Consider the following 24,630-nt stretch of genomic DNA (forward strand, 5'->3'; position numbering starts at 1 on the left):
TGTGATGTAAAAAAAAACATTTTCCACATATAAAAAAGAATTTAAACAAATTTGATAGAAGCAAAACATACTAGAAAAGTTCAACATTAGGTGTGCAAACTTAAGTCATTCTTTTGTTGATTTGGATTCCTTGGACTCAAAATACAAAATAACAAGTACTAATATTGTATGTTGATCTATCTGTGCAGGTTTTGTGCTGCAGTATTCTGTGGATAACACAGAAGAATGGAAAGATGTTTTTATCAGTTCAACTGAACGCTCGTTTAAACTGGAGAACCTGCGCTGTGGGACCTGGTATAAAGTCAAGTTAGCTGCCAAGAACAGCGTAGGAGCTGGACGCATCAGTGAGATAATTGAGGCAAAGACACACGGGCGAGGTAAGGGCGTAAAATATTGAATGACATTAATGGAAAAATAAAAGAGAAAACGATAAAATGATAAAAAGAAAGGATATCCTCTTAAAAAAATTGTTGATATTATGTAGTTTTTATGCATCTTTCTACCAAATTTTGCACAAACCTTTGTGTACAGACATTAGTGTTGTACACCAAGGCAATCAAATAAATGTTCACAAGGCAAATTGACTTTTTGCAGAACTTTAAACTCAAATATGTTATTTTTTTACACAAAGAACTTGAAATCAGAAGCCAAAAAGACTTTCAACAGTTTCCCTCAAAGATAAAAGTGTAGGGCCTGCTGTGTGCATGAGTGTAAGTTTCTGTACACTGTGGCCATGACTATAGAAATTTAGACCTAATGGGTACATTTTCTATCAAAGTTACAAACTCAGTTTTCTTTCTGACACCTACAGATGGGAAATATTTGAACAGCATTGTTGGGAATAAAACACAGTTTATGTGAACAAAGCGAGCAGCAGACAATTAAACTTATGTAATTTGCTGTCCAGAGCCAAGCTTTGCAAATACTTAGCGATAACATAATCAATACACTTGTATAGTTGAAACCAGATGATTACACTGTATGAAAGGACACATAACCTTTTATTCTTGCACCCTGACATTAAATTAGATTAAATACTTCCTGTTTTAAGCCAGTTATGATTACCAAAAACAAACTTCAATTTGATAAATGCCAGAACAATGAGAGAGAGAGATTGTTTATTTCTTTATTCAAAGTAAGAAGTTTACATACCTTAATATTGCTATATCTTCAAACATTTAGGGAACACCAGGTTAATCATTTCGTGACTGTGTTCTGATGACCTTATTTACATTTATGCATTTGGCAGATGTTTTTATCCAAAATGACTTACAGGGTAGAATATAACGATGCAGTTAATATCAAAGCCAACAATGAGCAACTTAGAAGGATCTTATGTCAGGTTTTGTCAGAGGAGACAGTGCATGCCTAGAGGGAAGTGCAGAAGGGGGAAGTAGAGGGGCACCTGTGGATGTATTTTTAAGTGACATCTCAGCACACTGCTTCCTTGTGATACATTATTGGGAACTCAAAAGAAATCAGGTACACTATCAGAAGGAGAACTGTGGACATGTCAACATGTTTTGTTCATCTTTGAGTACAAATTCTGGATACCTAAAGATGCCACATTCATCTTTAAAAATTATTCTGAAAATTGAATGCCATGGGAATGTCCAGCCATCATAACCTAGACTGTGAGCGAGACAGTTTTATGTTCATGAGATGAACATGTTCTCATGCAAAATTCTTGTGAACAAAAGCAAAATACATTGTACAGGTCTGAAGTTTGGTTGTTAGCAAGTCCCATAGTGATATTGGATGAATGGCCACTAAGGGAGGAAGAAGCATGCTGTATTATTATTTCTTAGTTGCAAAATACTTTATCTACCCCAGACGCCGTCACAATAGCTAATGTCCTTGATGTATATAAACAGGTATAAACTGATGCATCATACTTTTCGCTGTTTCAGAACCTCAGTTCAACAAGGACCAGCCTGTCTTCACCTACGTTAACTCCACCCACGCCCGCCTCAATCTGCAGGGTTGGGCCAGTGGAGGCTGTCCAATCACCTCTGTGACACTGGAGTTCAGACCAAAAGGTGGGACATTTGTCTTCAGTTTCAATCAGCTAAAATTATTCTTAAACAAAACCTCTAAAAATACCTAAATCTTTTTAGATTTCAGGATTTTAGTGTCAGTTGTCTGTGGAATCCCATAAAAAACAGACTTAAGATGAGAGTTTGTATTTGTACAGGTATGTGGACGTGGCAGAATGTCCGTACCAACGCCACCACAGATGTGTTTTTGGCAGAACTGCGTGAAGGCACCTGGTATGAGTTAAAGATGAAAGCCTGTAACAGTGCTGGCTGTGGCAACCAGAGTTCCCAATTTTCAACACCAAACTATGATGGCAGTGAGTAGATAGGTTTTTTTATTTGCATTTTATTTGTATAAATGTTTATCTTTGCTGGTTTAATAGGATTTTTTTTTAAGATGGAGACCTATATTTATATAGTCACAAAGAAGCTGGTTGTAGCCAATATCTTCCTGGTTGTGTACAGGCACCATCCCTCCCATTAAATCCCCCTTGGAAAAAAACGATGATGTGAAGAAGTTGTTTTCAATCGGCTGTCCTGTGATTCTGGTGACCCTTGGTGTTGCGCTTCTGTTTGTTGCCATCCGTAAAAAACGCAAAGAGAAGAGGCTGAAGAGACTACGAGGTAAGTGAATGTGTGACAAGTGGGAAAAGCCAAGCAAAGTGAGGTCCCGCTGAAACAGTATAAGCAGTCAATATCTTACCTTTGCATCTTTTTTTAGCATCACAGGTATAATTTGTCCAGCTCACAAGATAAGATGCAAAATACTGGGTTCATGACATTATAATTATAACAATATTGTGGGGGTATAAAATACCCTTTTTTGTTTCCACAAATATAGTAAAGTTTTCACAAACCCCATACTGTGTTTAACAGAATCTGCAAACTGTATGGTATAAATCAGTGCAGTATTGACTTCTCCAAACATCGCAGCTTTGACACTTGCCTAATTATCTTGTGTTTTTTTTATTCCAAAAAATATTTAAATTGCTTTTGTTCCCCAAAAACAGAGTGTATGTTCTTGGTGTTGGGTTATAGTTTGAATTATTTTATTTGGTTTGTTTTGGCTGGTTTACACACTGACCTATATTTCATTCTACCACTGGTGGCGGTGTGGGGTGAAAGTTATATAGGTGCAGAAGGAGAAGACACAAGGTTTGGGTGAGGGAAGGTCCTACAGCTTTTACCGCTCTGTTGGCCACAGCCTAGCTTTTATTGGTGATCTTGTGTTGTGATAGAGACCAATGGATTAAGTAGTCAAACCTCGCAAGCTGTCCAATAAATGGGAGCATTCCCCAACATATTTAGTAGTCTGGATATTATTTGTAAGCGCGTTGGAACCAAACCCAAACCCAGAAGCGACCAAAAGAATGGAACCTGATGGTCGCTACACAGAGTATTGGTTGCATACTGCATGCATACTGCATACTGCACTACTGGTGGTGCAGTGGGGCTGGAAGGTGGCGCAGTTGGTAGCACTGTTGCATTGCAGCAAAAAGGTCCTGGGTTCAACTCATGCCTTTCTGCTTTCCTCCCACAGTCCAAAGACATTCCTGTTAGGTTAATTGGACTCTCTAAATTGCTCTTAGGTTTGTGAATGCGTGTGTGCATATTTGTTTGTGTGTTGCCTTGCGATGGACTGCCGACCTGTCCAGGGTGTACCCCGCCTCTCGCCCATAGACTGCTGGAGATAGACACCACTATGGCATTATCGGAAAAAGACTGACTGTCCAAAGTAGCACTCAGAATTGTTGTCTGAGTGCCGAGCAGATTTACTTTCATCATGGCGCTATAATGCTCCGCTTGATATCTATTTAAGAAACTTTATTAGAAACTGCTTTTGGATCATTTCAATTGCAAAGGACATGGATATGGAAATAAAAAGGAAAAAAAGACGCCTGTAGTCAAGCCTGGTCCCAACAAGGGAGGAGGCTTGATTACAGGCTTCTTACCACCAAACTTTAATGGATTGTTCCTTGGGTTAGACAAACCTTTGGTAAAAAAAATCATAAGAATCTGTCTATAATCTTTTATTTTTTTTCGCGTAAAGTTTAACAAACACACATACACAAACACACACACACACACACATACACACGCGCACACAGACAAAAAAACTAAACTAAAAAGCTGTCAAAATGAGGTGAGATCCTTCCATGTATCCATGCAGAAATTAATTAAACCCTCATAATAAGATCAATGAAATATACAGCAGTAAATGTTCACATTTTAAAGCTGTGAAGTCTAGGGGGCCCATTTTGTGTATGTTTTAACTCTTCTTTTTTTTTGCAGAAGTGTATCACTATGATTGAGTTTAACAACAATCACATATGATGAAATGAGAGCCTAATCTTTAGAGTATCAAATAAATAATGATCATGTTACATGGATAAGATGTCAGGAAACAGTAAAATTAATATATCTTTGCACTCTGGAACTGAGGACTGAAGAGGTCTGTATGGAGTCACACATTAACTGTGACTGTCTTATCTTTTTCAGAAGTAGAAAACTACAAGTATAATCAAATAAAAATGTATGATGATTTTCTATTTTTCAACAATTATTAAATGTAATGAAGAGGGATAATGTTAATCAATTGTGATGTATGAATAAAAAGAATGAAGTGATTTTTTTTTTTAGCTGTAACTGGTGTGAGAGCAAGTAGAGAAATAAATGTTAGAAAGCTTGAGGCTGAGCAGATATGGAGGGCACCATGGCCTGGGAGCCAGAGGCAGAGTCATAACATCAGGAAGGGAGGGGCAGAGGAGAGCCAGCTTCACGGGAACTGGGCATAGATGGAAGGTCAACGAGCAAGCTCAAGTCATAACAAGCATGGAAGCGAGAAACGAGAAGCCAGGTGCACGCTGTTTTTCGTCAGTCTGAAGTTCGAAAAACAGGCAAAATTGGATAACAGAAAAGCATAACCTCTTTGGCAGAGGTAATAGTAAATGAATAAAACTAAATAATTAAATAAGCATTACAACTCATTCAACCTGATCCTCTTCTTCCCTACTTTCGTTTATAAAAAAGAAGAAAGATAAGAAAAGATTATGATTGTCAGGGGCCTACAATTTTGTAGCTATTGGCCATACTGTACAAAAAGGGCAGGAGTAGACTATTTTCTCCGCAAGTTCAAGTCCTTCAGTATCTGTAGTAGAACGCTTCAGATGTTTTATCAATCAACTGTGGCTTGTGCAATCTTCTTTGCTGTGGTATGCTGGGGTGCCAGAATAAAGGCGAAGGACTCAAAAAGAATAAATAAACTCACAATAAAGGCTAGGTCCATTTTTGGGACCAGGCTGGCTCCATTGGAGGAAGTGATGAGAGACACAATGTTGGGGAAGATCAGAGCCATTATGAACAATGTCTCTCGCCCTCTTCGCACTACAGTAGATGGCCTAAGGAGTATACTCACTGCAGCCCTGATGTGTTAAGGAGCACTACAACACATCTTTTCTGCCCGAGGCTGTCAGACTTTTGAACCTACATGTAGCCTCCAGAACTGTGCATCCTAGATAACTGCTATTTTATATAATTCATTGAGTGATGTGTGTGTGTCTTCTAGATTTTTATTGGTGTATATTGTTTGTTTTTAGTGTTGTGTATTATGCTGGGACAAACAAATGTCCCCTTTGGGTATTAATAAAGTTTAAATCAATCAGTCGATCAATCAATCAATCAATCATTGCCATTGTGGCACCAATGCATTTAAACAAAAAGAGAGTTTTCTATTGCAGCTAAGATGTTAACTGCTTATAAACCTTTTAATCGAACCTCATTTTAAAAATCTTGAAATGTCCCTCTATTATGACATAAAATTTTAAAATGTTTTTTTCAGATTCTAAATTCTTAAAGAATAATAATTTTTCCTGTCCTCTTTAGATGCCAAAAGCCTTGCAGAGATGCTCATCAGGTGAGATGAAGCTTTATTGTGACCCAGCTTCAAAAAAGTTTAAGTTCATTAAATTAAAGTTCAGTTTACCCTGGAAATCATCTTTATACATTTTCTGAAAAACACAGGTGATTATGTATGCTGTATCTTGTTTCTCTGAATTAGTAAAAACAACCGCAGCTTTGACACACCAGTGAAAGGACCGCCTCAGGGCCCACGGCTACACATTGACATCCCCAGAGTGCAGCTGCTAATTGAGGACAAAGAAGGCATCAAGCAAATTGGTAAGGAAAAAAAAAACGGTGAGAAGGTTGTGCATGTTTCACACAATTATTGGATCATCAGATTTTGTAAGTCTGATGGGCTAAATTAATTTTATTTGTTGTAGGAGAGGACAAGGCTACAATCCCTGTGACAGACACAGAGTTCAACCAAACTGGGAATCCTCAGAGCTTCTGCACTGGTGTTTCTGTCCATCACCCAGCCCTCATCCAAAACACAGGTCCTTTGATAGACATGTCTGACATCAGACCGGGAACCAGTATGTGTTCTTTTCCATCACTGTTCATTTTACCAGAAACCTCTAGTGCAAATGCCATATTTATCATAGAGTAATTGGTGTAAACATCAACTGTGAAAATTTCTGCTTTTCTGCTCAATTGCTTGTCATATTTCAACTTTCTGTCACGGTATTGAGGACAAATATTGGTTCACAAAAGTTAAATTGTGTTTTTTTGTTTTTTTGTAAATGTTCATCCAGTTTATTGACTGTAAACATGGTCTGTACAATTGCGAGTCTCATTTTTTTCCCATTTGCCACCAGACCCAGTGTCAAGGAAGAGTGTTAAGTCAGCCCACAGCATCAGGAACCGCTACTCCAGTCAGTGGACTCTGACAAAGTGTCAGGCTTCTACGCCAGCCCGCACTCTCACTTCTGACTGGCGCACAGTTGGTTCACAGCATGGCATCACTGTCACAGAGAGTGACAGCTATAGTGCCAGCCTCTCACAGGACACAGGTTAGTACAAGGCCGTTAACATTTACCACATAAACTGTGCGGAGTGAAAGAAAATGTCATTTTGAGCACTTTAATGCTTACACTTTTCTTATGTCATAGATAAGGGGCGCAACAGCATGGTGTCCACAGAGAGCGCCTCCTCCACCTACGAGGAACTGGCAAGAGCCTATGAGCATGCAAAGCTGGAGGAACACCTGCAACATGCAAAATTTGAGATTACAGAGTGCTTTATTTCTGACAGCTCATCTGATCAGATGACTACTGGTACCAATGACAATGCAGACAGTATGACATCTATGAGCACACCATCAGAGCCTGGTATCTGCCGTTTCACTGCCTCACCACCTAAACCCCAAGACTATGACCGTGGCAAGAATGTAGCTGTGCCCATTCCACACCGTGCCAAGAGTAAGTGGCGGGGCTTCTCCAGAACATTTATTTTGTAATTTATGTGTAGTTGAAAATTATTTGATCTGTATTTAGGGCCCAAATGGTTTTGTGAAAACAGTAAAATGTTAGTTAAAGTACATTTGTTTGGTTGGAAAGAGAAAGATACCACAGAAATGGTGTAGAATGCACTTTCTGTAAATCTAGGTTATATACAGTGCTTGCTTAGCAAGACTACTATATTGAAATTTTGGGATTTTATAACCTTAACGCTTTTTTATCAAAATTGTTTGTAATGGAAAAACAAAGTTTTTGTTTTTTTTTATAAAAATCTGAAAACTGTGGCAGGCATTTGTATTCATCCCGCTTTATTCTGATACCTTTAAACAAAATCCAGTGTAATCACTGGTTATCAGACGTCACCTAAACAGTAAAAAAGTCCACATGTATGTAATGCAATCTCAGTATTCATGGAAGAGTGGAAAGACGAAAGCTGCTGAAATAAATCAAAAAGGTGTCCCCCTTGCTGCTGTGGTTAGATAAGGCCAAACTTAACTTTTTGACCTACTTGCAAAACTATGTATGACAAAAAAAAAAAGGTGGTCAATAGGTATTGACTCATTGGGGCATAATACCAAATGTGAAAACATCAAGGGTGTCTGCACCACAAAAAGGTCTAACTTTTAAACTTTGTGTAAATTTTTTAAGCCATAATTCAAATAAATCTGCCTGCTAAATCCAATGACTTTAGTGATTTAGATAACTTTAAGCGGTTTTAGGACAGATTTTATAGTACTTTGTTTTGAGAAGAATTTAAAAGTTAGATTTAACATAATTTATTTTCTTTCCAGGTGACTACTGCAACCTACCCCTCTACATGAAGTCAGATCCGTTTTTTCGAAAGCAGTCAGAACATCATGACCCATGTCCAGTTGTTCCTCCACGCGAAGCCTCTATTCGTGGCTTAGCCCAACGGGCATACCACAGCCAGGGCCGTCATGTGACTATGGACTCTGCAAAGCAACAGGCTTTGACAATGGGCCACTCTGGGCTGTCAAACCTCACATCCTCTGGGGCATCCTCTGGAGGAGCAACAGGAGGAGGCGGTGGAGGCAGTGGAAGTGGAGGGTTGTCTGCTAGCTCCAGCAGCTCCACGCTTCCTCAGCGGACTCTCACCATGCCCAGCTCCTCTGCTTCTGTGGCTCAGAGTGCTGCTGCCGCTGCTGCAGCCACTGCTGCTGCAGCGGGGGCTTCATCTTCCTCTGGCGGAGGGGCCACAGGGGGAACCCCTGGAGGTGCTTCTTCCTCTTCCAAAATGGGAGGATCCAGAGACTCTCTCCTGGAGAGCAGCTCATCGGGATTAGGCAGACTGCAGAAGCAGAGGGATGGGGGGTCAGGAGCCTACTCCAAGTCCTACACACTTGTGTAGCCTGCCATTATCGAGGCCTGTCACTGTAACTCTTAATACAATGCTGGTTCAGCCAGCACTTGCCTGGAGCCTCTATGATGAATCGGGGTGAAGAACATACACATGCACAGCTTACCCATCAGTGCCTGTGCTGTGCCAGCCTGCAGGGAGCTGGTTGGGCTCCAGTCAACACAACTGTTTTAAGGAGTCAGAGTTGGGTGTCCACAGCACAGGGGCTTGCCTTTGTTTCTGCCTGACTGCTTTCTGTTATATTTGTGTCATTTCTCTCTCTCTTTTTTCACCCTGGAAATCACTTGCCAAAACAAAAATGATGGATCTATTCAGTCCATCTTTTTATTTTCTGGCAAGGACACAGAACTTATGCACAAAATGCTTTTAACTTGCACTGTCTTGATTTCTATAACAAGACAGCTGTAGATCGAACCAGGTTGCTTAAGATGTGTGTTAAGGCTTAATTTCTTTCTCCTTTTTTTTAAAATATGTAACTTTTCTGTTCTCTGATGGAAGATGAGTTCATATCTCAGCATTGTGCCATGGCAGGATGCTTTTGCTGTATGCACAAACCACCAGCCTTGGTGTTACTTTGGCTCTGTAAGGTTAATCCATCATAGATTGATACATTACAGGCAGTGGGACGACTCTCGTACTCTTGTACATGCAATGGATGGCTCAGCAATGTGGTCATAACTGAAGCTTTTATAGAAAGACTTATAAAAGAGAAGGTAAAAATGTCAAGCATCATTGAGTGAAATCTAGTTTCTTTTTTTCCAAAAGATTTTGAGATGATGGAAATATAATCCCATGTGCACTAAGAAAAGTAACAGAAATGTCACGAGCCTGTGAGTGAGTGTGTGTGTGGATGTATATGTGTAAATATATATGTGTACATGTGGCAGGCACACACCAACAATGGACCTTTTTAAAACCAATCTGTATGCTGAATTCTTGGGCAGATGTCTGTGTCAAAACAGAAACCCCTCCCCATTTCTATTTTCTTTTCGTACCTAGGAAGAAACAGTATGATAAAATTGATACTGACAACTTAACACCATTTAAACTTAATTTGCAGTAGTTTTTCATTTTAGGTTTGATTTGCTGTCTGTTGTTAACGACATGGTATGGGTGATCTTTGAAAATGCTAAACAAGGGTCAATTTAAGGATTAGAAATACCGTGAAGTGCAAAAGTATTTACACCTCTTGAATTATTTCACATTTTGTCACATTACAACAGCAAATAATGTATTTTATTCAGATTTTGTGAGAGAGTAGCACATAATTCTAAAGGACAAAGAAAATGATACATGGGTTTCACATTTTTTATACATAAAAGGTGAAAAGTGTGGCCCCCTTTATACCCATAAATAAAATCCTGGGCACCCATTAGTTTCGGTAGTGACCTATTTAGAAAATAGTCAACTCGTGTGTAATTTCATGTTAGTATATTGCTGTTTTGTGAAGGCCTCAGAGGTTTGTTGGAGAACATAAGTAAAAAGACAGCATCATGAAGACCAAGGAACGCAGCAGACAGACAAACCTACTTAGACATGGATGTCTACCTAAATTGATAAGGTGGACAAGGAGAGCAATAATCAGAGGCGCAGCCAAGACGGCCATAGTAACTCTGAAACAGTTGCTGGGATGCACAGTTCAGGTGAAAAACTTGTCTGGCAGGACAACTATTAGGTGTGGCTCCACAACTTTGGCCTTTATGGTCTAGCACTAAAAAGAAATCTATAGGACGTCCTGTTAAAGTTAGAAGTTTAAATTGTAGAGACCTAAATTTAACTTTTTAACCCCTATGCAAAATGCTATGTGTGAAAAAACTGAACATCACCCTAAATATAGAATTCCCACTGTGCATAATGGGAATGGAATGGAATCATGATGTTGGGATGTAATTTTATCGCATGAACTGGGATGCTGCTTAGGATTTATGGATAGAAGGATGAAACTGAGTACAGGTCAATCCTGGAAGAAAATCAGTTAGAGACTTGGAAATTCCTCCCTGCAGGACAACCGCACTAAAAATCAACCAGAGTTAAAAGGGAATAGTTTAGATCAAAGCTTATTCATGAGTTAGATTTTCTAGTGGAAAACTATGTATCATTTTCCTTCCACTTCACAATTATGCACTGCTTTGTGCCGGTCTATCACATAAAATCCCCACACTACATTGAAGTTTGGGGTTACAGCTAACGAAACGTGATAAGGCTAAAGGAGTATGTAAAGTTTTGCAAGGCATTATAAGGTCCTTTTTGTTCATTTACTTTTTTCTCAAACAAAGACTTTATGAAACCCCTTTTCAGTTCACAATCCCATCATTTCACATCACCTTCATCATACTTTCATTTCCCACTCTTCCTTCCTCCTACCATATCCTCCATCATATCCATACAGTGTCACTGTGATGCAGACAAGGACAGACCAATTGAAGAAGAGATATCTCATATGCACATATGGGCAGAAATTATTAACATTCAGTGATGACTTGAATGCACACATTCTGCAGATTATTAGAGAAATGTATTTGAATGATCTTGAATAAATGTGCAGGTACTTATTTACGGTGTTAACATGATATGAAGAACTTGCTAAACAAGATGTTTCATGTTTCACCATCTTTCATAATTTAATTTTTAATTCTATGGTTGAAACGTTACTTGTTTTTCCTGTTTTTCATTCTTCACTTCTTATCCCAAAGGTTATAATCTCATGACAATGACCGTTCCAAAAACAGTTGCTCCAAAAGTTTTGCATTCGTAAAACGTAACATCAGGGCTCTCGCAGTAGAAAAAAGTAAGATATCATATATGTTTGTTTTCAAATAGTATGTACATATATATTTCTATTCAAATATTTAGCAAATATATGAATAAAGAGCAGAGACATATAAAAGCCGTTCTTATTGAAATATTTATAAAAAGATCACAAGACAATCGCTCCAAGTGAAGCATTACACTAAAAGAAGGAAGAAAAAGGAAGACAGGAGGTTTAAACGGGTAGCACAACTGTGGATGGAAGACCCTGGAAAGAAAGGAAGTGGCGTGAAAGTCACTGGTGAAACTGGGATTTCAGAAATGAGGCGTCATCCTCTTGTAAAGGACAAGCACAGTAAAGTGAAAATATAGTGTTAGATGTGTTGCTGATTTATTGTGGTCTCAGACAGTTCAGGAAGTGTGGTGTTACAAAAGAAAACGGTTAAAAAGGAAAGCCTATAAAGTGATTTAGCCTCTTGTGCTTTGTTGTATTGTACCTTCCAAATAGTTGTGTTCACAGACTCAATGACACTACCAAACTACAAATAATGAACACAAACAGATTGAGTATTTCTGCAGGCCAATGACAGTTATGTCTGCAAATAACCGTAATATTTTTTTTTATGTATTTTGAAATTCAAGAATGGATACATATTGATTTCTATACGTAGTGTTAAGAATGCATTTCCTTTTGGGCCTGTTCATTTGAAGTTATGCAAACACTTGTCCTGGGAAAAACATGAGTTCAGTAAAGGATTTAGCCTGTTTTTTTTTTCCATAAGGGCTTTCTTACTCCAGCTGTATGGATATTGGTTGGACTGATGAAATAAACTTCTAACCAACATGGTTTCCCTCCAGTTTTCAGTCAGTTTGCTCAAAGTGAATGTAATATTTTTTAAAGAAATTCCACCATTGATTCTGTTAATTGCCAACTGAAATTGTAAGCTGTTTTCCTGTGTTTAATAAATCTAAACTCTTTAATTTATACTGACACAATTTTAGTAAATTCGAGAGATGTCTACTGGAGAGATTTCTTTTCAAAATGCTTTTAATCAGTTAATTTGGCAAGTTCTCTATGGTAGAATTACATTTCTGATAAGGTTTCAAGACATTTGTCATGAGCATAAATCCCATTACGTTTAGGCTTTTAATGAAATATTTCAGGGTGAGTGGAAAGTACAGCATAAAACTTCAATGATTTTTAAAAATAGAACCAGGGTGGACATGTTTCCAGTTATTGTGAACTTTCTGAAATCCACGCATTGTTTTAATAATTTGTACAAGCTCAAATACACCCCCACTGTTTGGATAAATGTCCTCTGGCAAGATGAATAATCAGAAGCGGTAATGGTTGAGCTACTTGACTGCAAAAACTGGTGTTTGTGGAGGAGACAAGATAGGCTTTCAAACCTAAAAACACTGTACCAACTGTGGTATGGTGGTGGTTGCATCATGTTGTAGGCGGTATTTTGCCAGTCGTATGGGTGAATTGTACAAAATAGGTGGAATAATGACAAATGAGGACTACCTCCTGATTCTTCAAGTTTACTTTAAATTACCAGGTTGATGTTTGAAACTTAGGCATAAACAGGTGTTCCAGTTGGACAATGTGTGTTTATAATCATTGTCTAACTGGATTTATTTAAATGTGTTGCTTTCCTTGACCATTCAAGAAGTGTAATGTGAGTCTGATCCAGGAAACCAACACATTTTATAATATCCAGCCAGAATTATGTCAGAGCCTTGTTGATGGCTACAAAAAAAAAACAGTTATCTCTGCAACTTGCTTAACACCATTTAAGCAACTATTAAAGGTAGTCAATTTATATTGAGTGTGAATGAGTCATTTCTACCTTGTGTGGATCAGAGACGATAAAGTAAATGAAAATTTGTTCACCCAGTTCCTATTTTTAAAAACATTGACCAACGTTGTATAATCATTCCATCCTGCACAAAGAACAGTTTAAATAAATCATTGAATGCCCCAAATTTGTATTCATTTTAATTTATGCCTATAACTGGAACTGATCTTGGGTGGATTTGTCTTTAAAATGAGACAACATGCTTTCAAACTGACCTACATATAAGACCAACCTTACATCAGTTTTTTTTCTACATCTATCAACCAATCAGAACCTCCCCCTTCTTGCTCCTCTGTAGCCTTTTGCCCACCTTTATACAATTGTTTCTACACTATAAGAAAGGACTTGTGTACATAGGAAAAGTGTTTTGTATAAATGAGTACTATTTTCGACATCTTCACTAGCAACCAGGGCACAATGTAAACTTTGAAATACAGGTAATGTGGTGATGATTCAATGAAAACTTATAGAATTAAACTGCATTATCCTCATTCATGGGCCAGATAAAACATGTCAGAATGGACCATAAAATGTTAACCAATGACATTGTTTGATTTCATTGGGCATTTTGTTGCATCGTTTTAATTTTTATTTTTGTATCTATTTCTTGTTTTACTTTATCACAGGTTCCTTTATTTAGAGGTGTTTCTTTGTTAATCAGCTTTTTGGGGGAGGGGCAGCAGCATTGCATGTTCTGAAAATTTCCTGGTTATAAAAGAAAAAAGGTGAATAAGGTGACTTGAACAGTTTCAAATGAGGTTAATAAAAAAATAAGAATTTTAAGAATCCAGCAGTTGTTCTTTAAACTTTTATTGGGAAATATTGCTTCGATTTGCAATTGCTTGTGTTTAACTCTACATTCTCTTTTCTATCAAAACAAACAAAAGCAGAAAAAAAGAGTGCTCAAAACCTTGTGCAATAAAGCTATCTTTTTATAAACCTGACGATATTGTTTATTTTTCCAGATCTATTTAGTAGTAAAGCTAAAATAACATTATAATGTTTCTTGTATGTTAGGCTTACCTTATATATTTATTTTAGAAACTATTTCTTCTGCTAAATTAATAAAAGCCAGGAAAATAAGAGTTGTAAAGCCCTTGGTAATTGGGACATTTTTGAACACAAAGGAATAGTCACATAGTCACATTTCATGTGCATTGTAACCAGGTAGTAGGTTCAATTCAACTCAGTTTTATTTATATAGCACCAATTCACAACACATGTCGTCTCAGGGTTGTTGGGGAGGTTAGAATAAACTACTCAGTGTTAGAGTTTGGACATTTTAGAATGAGCTATGTGCAGGGGTACTAAGTAAAATAATACACTGATAATCTAGAGCCCACTGGTGGCCATTGTTATACTAAAAACCACAAAGATTGGGGGTACCTCTCTCTGTCAGACTGATTATAATCATTGAAATAGAGAAGAGGTCGCACAGGTAGCAGAAAACTTTGAGTTTCTTAAACGGAAAAAGAAGAAACATGAGGAAGAGAGAAACAAATAAAGCATGAAATTGATTAAAAATCAAATTCTAACCCAATCTAGTAGTTCATCACCTAATTAAAAGTTTAAGACCAAGTTGATTAAGTTGATTCTCCCACCACACCCAGGTAACATTTTTTTTTCATCTGCCAATTTACTTTTTGGTCTCATAACCAGTGCAGAAACACACCTGCTGCAATCCATTCCTCAGGAGTCCAGCTGCTCTGGTCCAACTGCGCCCTCCAGTGGAGACCTTAAGCTCCACAAACATAAAACCCACCACAAAGACACAAAACCCCAGATTCCTGACAATAAATGCTTTTTTCATTAACTTCTTGACAAATTTTATGCCTTTTGCTGTGGAGGCTTTTGTGGACTTTTGTGCTCTGTGCTGCCCTAGTCATTTCTCTCCAATGGTAGCAACATTTGTCACTTACGTGGCTTTGTTTACAGTATAGTTCAATTGCAAAAAGTACAATGTGCCGCACTAAACAAAAAAAAAAAAAGGAAAATTTAAATGCCTTGGTTTATGACCTGATACTCTGACCTGACAAAAGTATTCGCTCCCCTCCCCATTCCGCCTCCTGCAGCACTGATTTGTGGTATGGTTCAGGGCAGATGGCTCTGTTTAGTCTAAGATAAGATTTACCCCAGACTGAGCAGGTTTCAAATTCCGTAGTCAACATGTCTAGGAAGGAATTATAGCAGGTTTCACCGTGGTCCCTTTGTCTGGGTCTCATGGGAATAACCTTGAAGCTGTTATAAGACAATTCTTACTTTGTCTAGTCAGAATGGTTTTTGCAGGGTTAGTGAACACATATCTGACACTGTAAAACTTCTTCTCCCTTGGGTATAATAAAACTGATTTGAGTGACAACCTTCAATCTCGCCCTTTGTTAAATATGAATTTTGTCATAATAGTTTGGATCTAACAAGTGGAGCAAGGGACTTTCCTGGTGTGAATACAGTCTAAGCTCATTCAGCATTGAAAGTAAAAATGTGTACCTTTTAGCCATGTAATACTGGAAAATAAAAACCTTTTTACAGAATTTAGTCAAAATTACAAAGTCAAAATGGGAATAATTTCAAGAGGTTTCAATAATTTTGGAAAATAGTGTTTTTCAGGATATTTCAGTAAAGTTGAATGTAATTTAACCCACAATAAGCAACTACAATATGTAATATTCTTAAACCGGTTAAGTGAGCATGGCTCCAAATTTTGGTGTTTTGTTGAGCACCGTTGTGCGTTTCCCCCAGTTTTGGGATCCAAGCATGAGTGATCAACAGTGGGCGTTACACACCGTGGGAGGAAACCCTGGTAGCGAGACAGCAAAGTGTATAATAAATGATGTTTATACAGTATATTCTTTGTCTTCCCCTCTGTACTTGTTGCTTCTATTGTCTGCAGCTTCGACCCACTTAAAATGCATCCCCAGGTGTGCCTCACATCAAATGAATTACCTCAGAATCAATACCAGAAGCTTACATAGCCATAGCATCATCATCATCGTAGCTTTTGCAAATTGTTTAAGGGGAAAATAATCGTAAGGTATATAACCTTTTCAATTTGAAGAAAACAATTAAATAAAATTATCCCATTATTCTGGCATTTAGCAAATAGAAATAATGTTCGTGATCTTAACTGCCTTAAATATGAGAAAAAAAAGGTTATGTCTCTTTTTATGGTATTCTGTATGTAGATATCTGCAACAACTGTTATTAAAACTAAAATCTTTCCCTGTCTCTTAAAGCCTTAAATTAACCTGTTTTGGGCAGCTAATGTTTAATCTGTGAGCAAATATTGCATAACCAGGACACCACATCAGGTTGCCTAATTGTCTACCAGGGATTTTCATTTTATTCCCAAATTTGAAAAAACAAAAAGCATTAAAAACAAACAGAAAACATTAAAGAGAAGAAACATGGAGCAAAGTTCGAAAGACAATTTCATTTAAATCCTGACATTCAACAAGGTTGTTTTCAAAGGAAAATATTTTTACAATTTTTTGCCACTTTTATAAATTCAAAATAAAAGTCATGAAAATGACAACATGCTCAAAAACACACATTTTAACAATCCACCTGTCCACACTGCGCATGAAAGCTGTTCATTCAGATACATAAAGTCACATTTATCATCATCTTGAATGCTGAATGGTACAACAAGCAGTGTTTGCCATGAAGGCTAATGCTTAATGTTAATGTTTAGTTTCCTGTGACATTTAGAACTACTCTAAATTTCAGTATATATGTAGATTTACTTATAGGCTGTTACATATAACCTAAGGTGAATCCATACGCCCCACCTGCTTCCTGTTGCCTTTGAAAGTTGCTGCACCACAACGCTGACCCTCTCCATTCATCTATTTGTCATTCTTATGTTTCTTCTGCTGGAACTTCCTGAAGTGGCTCTGGATGGTAGAGGCTGCTTTTTCAACTTCAACGGGGCTGAGAGGAGGAACCAAAGGGGTGCCACTTGTGCCATTGCTGGTACTGGAGTCTTGAGAGGAAGCAATAAAGTTGAAAGGAATAATGATCAAATGAAATACATTGGTTCCTTTTGTGTTTTTACTGTGGCAGTATGTTTTTTTTTATTTAAACCCAAGTTTAACTCAGCAAAATAAACTATTCGACTGACTCAAGAGTCCATCTTAAGGTGTAAAAGGTCAACAGTTAAAAGAGTTTCCGGAGACTTACTCTTTCTGTATACGCCTATGCTGTTCCTCCTGAAGCCTTCAAACTGCAAATTAAGGCAAAAAGCTCTCTGTTAGAAGGCTTGTTCAAACTCAAGCCCCCATCTGATGAGACAGATAAAACCATTTGAAATTATCAGCATTAAAAAGTTATCTGAAACTTACAGTACACATTTTTCACATTCCTTTGACACTACAAGATCAAGCACATAGATAGCTTATCACACATTCTTTTGCAGAATCTGTTAAACTGCACAAAATGTGCTGTCCTCATGACGCATCTGGTCACTGCATATGTGTGACTGCACCTGTGTGCCCTTTTTTATCCAGAGCTTGAATAATGACATCAAACACAAATCCTCTTGATTGGGATTACAGCTCAAGTGGAGGACCGGTGAGGAAGCCAGAGTCTGAGAACAGGGCCTACTTAGCATGCTTACGTGCAGATTTGGCTGTGTGACTGCATCAGCTTGAACACTGGGTCCACATTCTACTCTCACCAAAGTTAAAGTGAACTCAAGTTGTGGCCAGAGCTGCATGGTGGCACAGTTTGTAGCAGCGTTGCCTTGCATCATGAAGGTTCCTATCCCAGAATGGGGGTTTTCAGCAGTGAGTTTCCATGACCTCCCCATGCATGGGTACTGTGGCTGCTTCCAAAAACATGACTGTTAGATTTATTGATTTCTGTAAGTTACTCTTAGGTATGAGCGCGAGTGCATGGTTGTTTGTCCTATGTTTCTGTTTTGCCCTGTGATGGACCAGCAACCAGTCCAGGGTGACCCCGCCTCTTGCACAATGACTGCTGGAGATAGGCACCAGCCCCCCCTTGACGATGGAGGGATGGAAGTCAGATAATTACAGAAGTAATTTCAAACCTGGTCCCTAAAACCAAATCAAATGTACAAGCAAGTTGCTAGCTGACTACAGTTTGTTATTCATTAGAAATCAGATATTATGAAACTGGACTTGACACAAATGTGTTTTTTAAGAATCTTCTTTTCAAACTCTTGAGCATGAGAGCAAACTGAGACTTTGTAAATAGTTTCCAATTGTTTTCAAACACAAATGGACTTGTTGGTAATGATACATCAGGTTCTTAAAGGTAATTTCTAATAAGTCCAAATAAAATTGTCTTTTTAATAAATGTTATTGTGTAGTGCAGACCAGCAGAATCAATGGAAATTGCAGTATTTCTGGATATTGTACCCCAGTACAATATCCAGAAATACTGCAATATCCATGAAGCTCTAAATTAGCATTTTGCATTAAACAAGACTTGTTTTTAGACTGTAAATTAATCAGATAATGAAGTTTTTTGTTTTTTTTCCATCTTCTTTCATGTCCAATCTACTTTTTCTATGTATTTCAAAGATAACAGGATGTTGTGTTGAAAAGATTACATATATAAAATAAAATCAGAATTTGAACCAAAATGTATTTATATCTGGATCTTGTACTTGGGTACAAGATTCAAATATTGTACCACAGTACTTATACTGGGGTACTATAGTATTTATATCTAGATATTGTAGTCCATCCAGTACAATATCCAGATATAAATACATTTTAGTTCAAATTCCGATTTTATTTTATATATGTAATCTTTTCAACACAACATCCTGTTATCTTCGAAATACAAAACTAGATTGATTATGTATGATTCCTTAAGTGTTCTGAATGTTTATGGTACATTTTAAATAAAACCTCATAAAGCAATCCAATCTGTACAAATAGTACTGCAATCGGGCTATCGTATAGCCTTCTAAAGTGAATCTTCAGGAACTTGTTCTTTAATGGTCCTAATATTTAGCTGAATGTTGTACTGGAGTATGTGTCTGGCAATGCCTAAGATGCAGACACCTGATCTTGTAAAAACTAACCTCTTCTGCCTTGCTGGTCTTCCGGCTGTGAGACACAGAGTGAACCTGCCAAGGCAAAGGCTGAGATATCATATAAGGCAAAGGCTCCTCTTGCTGTACAAATTGGACCCCAATCTAAAAGCAAACAAAGAGGTTCAGGTTAAAAATTAGATTCCATGTCTGTCAAATAAAAAATATAATTTCACAGTTGAGGTTTCATATTTGGGGTTGTTGTGTTTTCTTCTTCCTTTTGAAGCATAATGAAATTTAAGAATCAAAGGTCAATTTAAAGTTCAAATTAAAGGTCAATTTATGTACAAGTCATTCACAGATTTTGATGCTATTTGAAGAAGCAGGATTTAAACTGACTCAGTGCAAGAGACTTAATTAATCGTTGCAGCAATGATTGCCAATGGGAAGCCACATTAAAATTCAGTTCTTTACACAAACCACTGGTAGAAGAGAAAACATTTATTTGGTTAACAGATGCACTAATGAGGCTATACACAGCTCTTTTATCTTTAGTAGTCTATTAGTGAGACATGTGGTAATATAATTAGCTTACCAATTCTACAACTTTAACCATCACATACATGGCAGTTAGCATTGTGATCAACATCTTGACCACTAATCCTTTTGAGTCTTTTATAATCCTTAAGGTCTTGGCTTTCTGGTGCACTCCTTAGTCCAGCTAAGGGAAAATTAAAAGTCCATGCAAAAATAAGTCCAAACAATCAGACGTACAATGCAGTGAGGTTCTCCCAATGAAAGGCCAGTTGAAGACAGTGTTGATTATGTCCACAAAGTCTCTTCACGCTCGCAGTCCCAGACACATGAGGGTAAGACTGCTAAAGAGCTTTGTAGGACAGAAATAGACAAGCTGTTATTTTTACCTCTGCAGGACACTTATTCCTCAGATGTGCGTACAACTTTGCAGTTTTTGTCAGATAAATTTCAAGTAGCATATTGATTAAATATAATGCTAATATTATAATGTTTCCTTTAGTTAAAACGTCATGCCCACTGATGCAATACAAAAGTGGAGAAATAAGTCGGACTAACTAGTGTATTGCTAGTGTACAGCAAAACTACTACCTCATATAAGGGCCTTCTGAACTAGATGTTAAATCATTCTTACTATGTACTTTCTTGAACTGCATATATATATATATATATATATATATATATATATATATATATATATATATATATATATATATAGCTTTGATCTATACTTACCCAGCTGAAAATATTGGACCTCAGAGGGCAAGGTGATGTTAGATGGATGCGTGTCAATGTAGCACTGTGCAGAATGCGCATGCCAGAAAGCCATTAATCTCGCAATGAAAGAGGTCATAAAAATGGCCAAAATGCTAAAGTCAAGAAGGTTCCATGGTTCTGTGATGTACTCCTTGGTGTCCTGTGACCAAATATCTTTACATTCTTCCCATATCTTACCTGTTGGAAAGACAAATAGAGTGTATTAATTTGCTGAAAGTTACAAAGTTGCTCTTTCAAATACAACAATGAACACCAGCACAGCAAACCTTGAAACACAATAAAGTTATAAGTTGATTGTGAAACATTGGATTTACCATGAATTTTATAGATTTTGGTCAAAAGTGTAATATCAAAAATGTCTTTTTGGTTCATGATGAATCATATAATAATATTGAAACATATAGTGTATATAAGCAGTTCCTTAGTTTGATATAACATATATTTTCGTATTTTTGATGGCTATCAACTGTGCCATTCAAAGTGTGTTTAATATTGTTACTTAAATTGGATTGCACATTTCTGTTTAGATGATTTCATGGGCATCTGAATAATTGATAAGTAGTTAAAAAAATTCCAATGTTCATGTTCATGTTAAATAAACATAAAATAAGTTGATTTAAAATGTTTGGACCTCAAAGTGTTTGGATGATGGAGGTGGTGGACCTCCTGCTATTTTAGTTGGGGACCCCGGGTCTACACAATACCTATGACCCAAAAAATTATAAGAATCTCTGTTGGACCACTTGTCTGCTGAATATTGGACCATTTGCATGTTGCTGGACGCCACTATGCCTTTCCAACGTCATCGGCCATTTTGTATCCAGGACAGTCCGTTACTACAAATCCCATCGGCCACTGCGGCTGATATGACGGTGGCGTCCCAAGTCTGACGTGACAGGAGATTATAAAGGAAGGTGACCCCCTTTAAGGAGTTGCTTTCAGCTGGAGACCTTGACACGGTTACCACGCAACTGAAGCATCCTCTGGAGAAGAAGAGGTCCCACGTGGAGTTTTCATTTATCCTCCTTTGTTGGCCAAAGAAACATTCATAAAAGAGGTTTCTGGAATAAGAAGGCCAGAAATTTCACTTTGCCGATCAAAGACGTGAGTTTAACACGTAATCAAAAAAAACCTATAGGAGGTTTCAAGGAGACAGATCGCCACCTTGTTTTGTCCAGTCGACTCCTGACAGTCAGATCATATTTTCCCCTTTCGCCAAGGAGGCCAGAGGACGAAGATTGACCGCTCTTCCTGAAGTTAACTGTGGACGCACGTTAATGTCCAGCTTTCCCCCCACCCCCTGTCTCTCCCTCTGCTCAGAGGAGACAACGACAAGTAAAACCCATCCTTTATTTTTACTTCTTTCTTAGAAATAGTCTGGGCAAGGTAGATGAGGTTTTAGTGCGATTAGATTCACCATTTAATTTAATGTGTTCTGAATTAAATGTGCATGCAACCTTTTATTGAAACGTTGATGTGCTGTGTTGGATGTCTTGAAGCCGCTATGCTACCCAGCTTTGTGTGTGTTTTGCGGGGTTGTTTAACACCTGAGAGCAAGCGCAGGCACGCATTGGAACTGAATTGTTATAATAACCTCATGGGGAAATTCACCATTTTCTTTGTCTTCAACTTTACTGCTTACTAGCTTGCCGCCAAAAGTTTTATAACTCTTTGTGTGCTCACCCCCTCCCAGAGTTGGGGGATGTTTTATGACTTAGTATTACTGAGTTACAGTTTGGGCTACGCTCCCAACCTCTGCTCACCACCACATCCCTTTGTCATATTATCATTTTTGCCATAACTGCTGGTTTGATCCCATACACACCCACTGCTGTTTTGCTTTATTTTGTTTAGTTGGATATTTTACCCCCTTTTTGTGTAGAACTTTGCATGTTTGAGTAGGTGAAGATTATTAAAGAGCGGATTGTATCAGGCTGTGATTTAATAAATAGTACTCGTACTCGTCGTCTTCCGCTTATCCGGGACCGGGTCGCGGGGGGCAGCAGACTCAGCAGAGACGCGCAGACGTCCCTCTCTCCAGATACCTCCTCCAGCTCCTCCAGGGGGAGCCCTAGGCGTTCCCAGGCCAGCCGAGAGACATAGTCCCTCCAGCGTGTCCTGGGCCGTCCCCTGGGCCTCCTCCCGGTGGGACGTGCCTGGAACACCTCCCGAGGAAGGCGTCCAGGAGGCATCCGGTATAGATGCCCGAGCCACCTCAACTGGCTCCTCTCGATGTGGAGGAGCAGCGGCTCTACTCCGAGCCCCTCCCGGATGGCTGAGCTCCTCACCCTATCTCTAAGGGAGTGCCCGGCCACCCTACGGAGGAAGCTCATTTCAGCCGCTTGTATCCGGGATCTCGTTCTTTCGGTCATGACCCAAAGTTCATGCCCATAGGTGAGGGTAGGAACGTACACCGACCGGTAAATTGAGAGCTTTGCTTTTTGGCTCAGCTCTCTCTTCACCACAACGGACCGGCACAGTGACCCCATTACTGTGGCAGCCGCACCGATCCGTCTGTCGATCTCCCGCTCCATTCTCCCCTCACTATATGAGTTAGCTCATAATAATTCATAAATAAAGTCACATTTACCTTTTTAACTTCATATTTTATTGCGATGAACTGGCGACCTGTCCAGGGTGTACCCCTCCTCTCGCCCATAGATTGCTGGAGATAGGCACCAGCTTCCCCGCAACCCACTATGGAATAAGCGGTAGTAAATGACTGACTGACTGACTTCATATTTTATTTCCAGTTTTAACCTGATCAGGTTCAGTCTGCCATATATGCATATTTAGATGTAGATGGAAGAGGATGTAGTAATTTTGCTTTGGTTGAGACAGAATTAAATCTTTGTATTTCATTTTTGTACCTTGAACTCTTTCTCAGTGTTGGCCAGAACTGCGAGCTCATTGCTCAGCTCCAGAGCTGCCATCACAGGGTCCTGACTTGAAAGGCAAAGATATGCTGGACTTGCAAGACCTTTGTAAGCACTAATACGAAACTGTGAGTGACAAAAGGAGTCACACCTCTGCTGCTCAATGCAGGCCCTGCACTGACAGAAGTAGTCATGGGGCCGCTCTGTATGGGCCCCCTCAAAAGTAGCATGTGCACAATCTCATACTTGTGGCACTGGGACGCCAGGATAATAGGAGTGATACCATGAGAGAAACGTGTGCCATCCTCATCATAAGAGAAAAAGTCATCTTGTTTCTCCCCCTGACTGGGAATGTTTGTCAGCCTCTAACCGTCTGTGAAGGCCTCGTGGCTTAATATGGCTTCTACTATGCGAATGTACCCTTTACTAATGGCTAACAGCAAGGCATCTCCTACTTTTGCAAGTTCTTTGTTCTTAAGCAAAAGCTTGACAACTTCTAAGTGCTGACTTGCAACTGCCAGCTGCAGTGCATTCTGACCCATGTAGTTGACATAGTTGATGTTGAGGTGTGGAAGCTCCTCCAGCATCCGCCTCACTTCAGGGATGTTGTCGTACTCAGCAGCTTCTAGAAACACCTCCTCAGTAATGGAAAGGCAGGAGGAAGGATGAGCTTGGAAAAGGTAACCATCTCCCCGCATAGTTTGTCTCCGAGGTTTGGCACCTACATGCCCCATCATCAAGGCTCGCCTTTAGTTGATCCATCTGAAGACAGATAAACATGTTGTTGTCATGTGATGTTTAAATAAGAAAGATGCAAACACAGACTGCAACTTGCCTTGCAAAAGTATTCATAACATTTTACATTGTTTCAGTTTGCCACTTCATCCCAATGTTTTATGTGTATTTTTGAATAACATACCAACACAAAGTAGAGCATAATTGTGAAATATAAGAGAAAATGATCCATGCTATTCAATATTTCTTCTATGTGAAAACAATTTGAATTCAGCCTTGCTGATTCAATACACTGGAGAACCACATTTTACTGCAATATAACT

General features: G+C 38.6%; 3 protein-coding genes across 4 annotated transcripts in view; 1 reads left to right on the forward strand and 2 right to left on the reverse strand.

Annotated features, from left to right (window-relative positions):
- The window catches only part of LOC124883739 (Down syndrome cell adhesion molecule-like protein 1 homolog), a 185,746-nt gene extending 171,421 nt beyond the window's left edge, over positions 1–14,325 (forward strand). The window contains exons 26-35 of one of the 2 annotated variants that reach the window (XM_047390994.1): positions 189–377; positions 1,911–2,039; positions 2,195–2,353; positions 2,502–2,660; positions 5,919–5,949; positions 6,094–6,212; positions 6,317–6,469; positions 6,752–6,946; positions 7,046–7,354; positions 8,185–14,325. In XM_047390994.1, the coding sequence (XP_047246950.1) occupies positions 189–377; positions 1,911–2,039; positions 2,195–2,353; positions 2,502–2,660; positions 5,919–5,949; positions 6,094–6,212; positions 6,317–6,469; positions 6,752–6,946; positions 7,046–7,354; positions 8,185–8,762 (2,021 nt within the window). In that variant the 3' untranslated portion in view covers positions 8,763–14,325. The remainder of the gene's footprint in view (positions 1–188; positions 378–1,910; positions 2,040–2,194; positions 2,354–2,501; positions 2,661–5,918; positions 5,950–6,093; positions 6,213–6,316; positions 6,470–6,751; positions 6,947–7,045; positions 7,355–8,184) is intronic. The other variant, XM_047390995.1, reaches the window with a different exon arrangement.
- Positions 14,326–16,685: 2,360 nt separating this feature from the next.
- Positions 16,686–20,279, reverse strand: LOC124883728. Its single transcript, XM_047390980.1, has 4 exons — positions 19,981–20,279; positions 19,437–19,550; positions 17,561–17,603; positions 16,686–17,363 (listed from the first exon to the last, which is right to left on the reverse strand). Exons 1-4 carry the CDS (start codon positions 20,032–20,034, stop codon positions 17,227–17,229), a joined length of 348 nt encoding a protein of 115 aa, XP_047246936.1. The 5' UTR covers positions 20,035–20,279; the 3' UTR covers positions 16,686–17,226.
- Positions 20,280–20,421: 142 nt separating this feature from the next.
- Positions 20,422–24,314, reverse strand: LOC124884683 (short transient receptor potential channel 6-like). Its single transcript, XM_047392739.1, has 3 exons — positions 24,111–24,314; positions 20,655–20,873; positions 20,422–20,438 (listed from the first exon to the last, which is right to left on the reverse strand). Exons 1-3 carry the CDS (start codon positions 24,307–24,309, stop codon positions 20,422–20,424), a joined length of 435 nt encoding a protein of 144 aa, XP_047248695.1. The 5' UTR covers positions 24,310–24,314.
- Positions 24,315–24,630: the final 316 nt, after the last annotated feature.

Source organism: Girardinichthys multiradiatus, chromosome 18, assembly GCF_021462225.1.
Source record: "Girardinichthys multiradiatus isolate DD_20200921_A chromosome 18, DD_fGirMul_XY1, whole genome shotgun sequence".
In the NCBI taxonomy this organism is placed as follows: domain Eukaryota; kingdom Metazoa; phylum Chordata; class Actinopteri; order Cyprinodontiformes; family Goodeidae; genus Girardinichthys; species Girardinichthys multiradiatus.